At 30.6% G+C, this 4,220-nt stretch overlaps 1 protein-coding gene across 1 annotated transcript in view; it reads right to left on the reverse strand.

The window, feature by feature from the left end:
- The window catches only part of LOC106465494 (putative sodium-coupled neutral amino acid transporter 11), a 32,132-nt gene that overhangs the window by 3,233 nt on the left and 24,679 nt on the right, over positions 1-4,220 (reverse strand). The window contains exons 11-13 of the mRNA XM_013925722.2: positions 3,065-3,135; positions 2,188-2,349; positions 1,321-1,433 (exon numbers count right to left, since the gene is read on the reverse strand). Coding sequence (XP_013781176.1) covers positions 1,321-1,433; positions 2,188-2,349; positions 3,065-3,135 — 346 coding nt within the window. The remainder of the gene's footprint in view (positions 1-1,320; positions 1,434-2,187; positions 2,350-3,064; positions 3,136-4,220) is intronic.

Raw genomic sequence — 4,220 nt, forward strand, 5'->3', positions numbered from 1 at the left:
ATTATTACCTTCAGTGGTGAGGTCTTGTACAGTGCATGAAGCAAATTCTAAGAAATTGTCGAGATGTTTCTTATGAAATATGGAAAGCCTGAACATTTACTAAAGAACAGATTTACTTGTAGGTGGTGGAAATTGCTTTCTTTGCTAGTAGTCAACCATCGTCCATGCTGAGACACTCGGTTGTTACTGTTCTGATTGTTGCTACTACGTTTGGATTTTCTACTCTTACCGACTGCCTTGGAATTGTTCTGGAGCTTAATGTAAATATTTTATTTGTAACATTATTTTTAGGGAGGGGCGGAGTTCCCCAGAACTTTTATAACTTCAATACCAACAGTTGAGCTGTTGTGAAGCTCTGTGAAGCAAACAACATGTTTTTAGTTGTGTTTTATTTGACAAAGTGAAAATATTTTTATATAGGATCTGAAAGATAAGTATCATTGATGTTACTTATATATCATTCTCAATTATTCATTAAAGAAGCTGTGTGAGATAATAAAAGTAATTTTGACCACTATAAGAAGCCTAGTTATATTTTTTGTTTTGTTTGGGGTTACCGATGACGAATGGAGTTCCCCCAGACCAGTACAACTCATTGACGAGTGGTTAATCATAAAACAGATTGGACTAAATTAACAACATATAAGTTCACTAAGGCATGTAAGAGACAACTAAAAACATCATGCTATTCACACAGTTACTTGTATTTTCTGTTTACTATTTATTAATTTTGAAAAATTTATTTATCTATTCAATTTTTCATTACTTAAGACTAATTATCGACTATTTCAATTAAAGTTCATTATACTGTACATTAACTGAACTTACACGTGTCCATTATAATAACCATACAAACCATGAAAGACAGTCTACAGTGTTAATTATAACTTACATCAGAGCATATTTTAAAAGATGTGAATCTGAAATACATAAACACAAATAAATATATCTATGTTAACATATTTCAAATATAAAGACATAAAACAAAAGCATTCAAATAGAAGAGAAACAGTATAGGAAAACCAACAGAATTTATTCAATATGTCAAAGAAAGGGATTCACCTGGAGTAGATTCGTTCTTGACATTTTACCTGCTCAATCACACAAAAGAACATGTTCATAATTTCCTCTTTCAAACATTTATCTGAGGAGGTGGGATATATATTTATCCATACATCATTATTACACCATGCAAGTACATGCTATAACTTATACAAGGATAAAAAACTTGACCCATTTGTGTCTATTATTACAGTTTTCTGTACAAGTAATAGAAAATACTTCTTATTACAACAAAAAAAAAAAAAAAAGAGACCATACCTCTCTCGTAACAAAACACTCAATAGGATAAGTCAGCATTATGGTTATGGTAAATAGTAAACGTGCAACGTTAGCCCAATCGTCATCCATGCAGTAATTTTCTAGAAGATCGCCTGTATAAAAATATTAGTGTTTCTCAAAATAGCTGTAAAAGTTCAAGTAGATTAATGGCACTTTAACTGAATACAAATACATTCCAATATTATATGTTTATTCTTAACCTAACAACTTCACGGTATATATATATATATATATATATGTCATACTAGGTAAGAATATTCTTGGTTGAAATCTAATAAATATACTTTATTTTCGATAAATAATAATTTCTTTTAGTTATATGTGTTGCTGTAATATGATAAACTCAACAATAATTTTGAATAGATAAGGAGTTGAGTTACGTTTGAGTCATCACAATATTCTACCATCATCTAGTATACTCTCTAAGCCTAACTAAGCTTACCTGATGTCTTATTGTACAAGAAAATGTTCAAACAAGTGTTATAATTTAAGAGAAAAAAATTTGGAGGAATGAAATCTTGTGGAATATAAGAAAATAAAATCAATAAGTGTACTGTTTACAGGCAAAACTTCTTGGAGCTGTGCAAAAATTCAAGTTTGAACTTTTTCGCAAATTTCACATAATGAATGTTAGAACATAAAATATCAATTCTAAAATATCACCGAGTAAACATCGTTGAAACACAGAATTCTAATTTTTACAAATATTTTGAAATTTCACACGCAGGTGTGCACTTGACACCAAAAAAGGTTGAGGTTCTTTACACATTGTGTAGATAAAATTTTTCGTTTTGATCTGTTGTCAAACGCAACATACAGAAGTATCCTATATTAAATTAGAAATACCTTGACTAAATCCTGTGAAAGTGACATAGCCACAGATTCCAAAGACCAAGATCATCATGCAAGCAGCACTGATACTGATGTGGGTCACCTGATTCCATCGTTTCTGTGAGGGGTTCTCCAAAGCAGCATATAACAGGAAAGAATTGTGATGGCACATGTATGCTGACAAATAAAGTAAACCACAGATATATTGAAACTGTACAAAATACCACTTTAACAATAAAACTATACAAATGTGAACTATTGTTTAAAATATCCTACGCATATATATATATAAATAACTATTATAAACTAAAGTTTATTCTCTCTTCTCAATGAATATACAAAAAAAAAAAATAGCATTTTATTTGTTGGTACTTAGAGTAAAAGTTGCTGCACTGTATTTTGGGGCTTGTTCAATTAAGACCATCTTAATAACCATATTATATTAAACTGTATAATTTATTCCAAACATTCAGTTGAGACAAGAAGCACAGTACTAAAAATTACAGTTATCTACTATGTATTGAAATACTTTCTTTAATGTAGAAAAATACTGTGTTGAAAACCTTTCTACTGTTTTCATGATTATTGATATTACATATGCACTGTGTTTTTCTGAAAAACTTATTAATAACGCTTTTACACATGCACTGTATTTTTAGTTCCACGCCCATGGATGAATACATACAAATGTAATAGTTCATAACATAACAACAAACAATCATGCTTATTTAACAACTTGCAAGTATTAAAAAATACTTAGTCTTTTTGATTACACAGTTTTTTAAAAATTGGATATTTTTATCATTGCGAAAGTAGAAAACAAATTTTGTAAAGATTTAGTATTTTCGAATCTAGATAACATACGTAGCTTATAAGAAAAAAATAAGCTTACCAAAGGCAATTACTCCTATAGCATTAGTGATACCATAGTTTGCAAAACTGTACGCTCCTTCAGTGACAGGGCTGCAATAAAATTTCATTGTTAACGTAAAAAATCTAAAACTTTGTTTAATTCTAAAACATATTGAGCTAGTATCACAGTTACCACAATCTAGAGATTTAATTGGTACTAGAGCTTGTTGAAGCATGAATTTAAGTGTAACAAAAACATCAACAAAAAAACTAAGGAATTCAATATTCAAGACTTTGTTGTGCTGCTAGATTGGTTTTCAGAAAATACGAGATTTCAATTATTCTGAAACTTCTTGTAACCGGACTTAAAAGCCATTACATTAAAAAGATACACAAATTTCCAATAACCACCAATGACCAACCTAAGTATCAAGAAACTGAGAAGTAATACGAACAGTGGAAGTTGACCCCACTAAAAGTCCATTCACTTGATGAACATTGAGAAAAATGAAAGCTATTAATATTTTACTGGCTGCTAAAGACATCAGTGACATTCCAAGTATCAGAAGTAAAGACTCAAGTACAGAATCGTCTAAATGGAGCCAAAAATCCATCTTGTTCAAAACGGTGTGAAAATGGTAGGTGTTCTACAACTCAAGCACCTACACGATCGTGAATCCTGCCTGGAACACCAGCAAACAATTTGGCATTAATGCCTCCAATATGTCGATCAATAACAACTGTTGGTAGTGTGTACATTATAATTAACAGAGGCTTCCAACTTCATTGTAGCAAAGCTAAAAGCAATGACCATCAACAAGAAACTTTAAACTTATGGCAGAAAGCAGAGCTTATGTACGTTTTCCTGATGCAGCCTCAATAAGTCACATGGAAGATGGGGTGGAGAACTGTGGATAAATTGACAGATGCTTGTCATTGCATCAGAACATCCACAATTTCAGTCACGCATCTGCTGACAGCATAAGATCAACTCGAAAAATTAAAAGGTTTTCATACTTAAGAGGCAATCTGCCTGTTTTGAATATTGCAATTACAATATATCTATATATATATTCTTTATGTTAAAACCACAATACATAACAATTATCTTTTCTCAAACGAACTCATTAGATAATTTGACAAATTAAGAATATTTATATATATATATATATATATAGTCACTAATTTGTCACTAA

The sequence above is a fragment of the Limulus polyphemus genome, unplaced genomic scaffold, assembly GCF_000517525.1.
Source record: "Limulus polyphemus unplaced genomic scaffold, Limulus_polyphemus-2.1.2 Scaffold1961, whole genome shotgun sequence".
In the NCBI taxonomy this organism is placed as follows: Eukaryota; Metazoa; Arthropoda; class Merostomata; order Xiphosura; family Limulidae; genus Limulus; species Limulus polyphemus.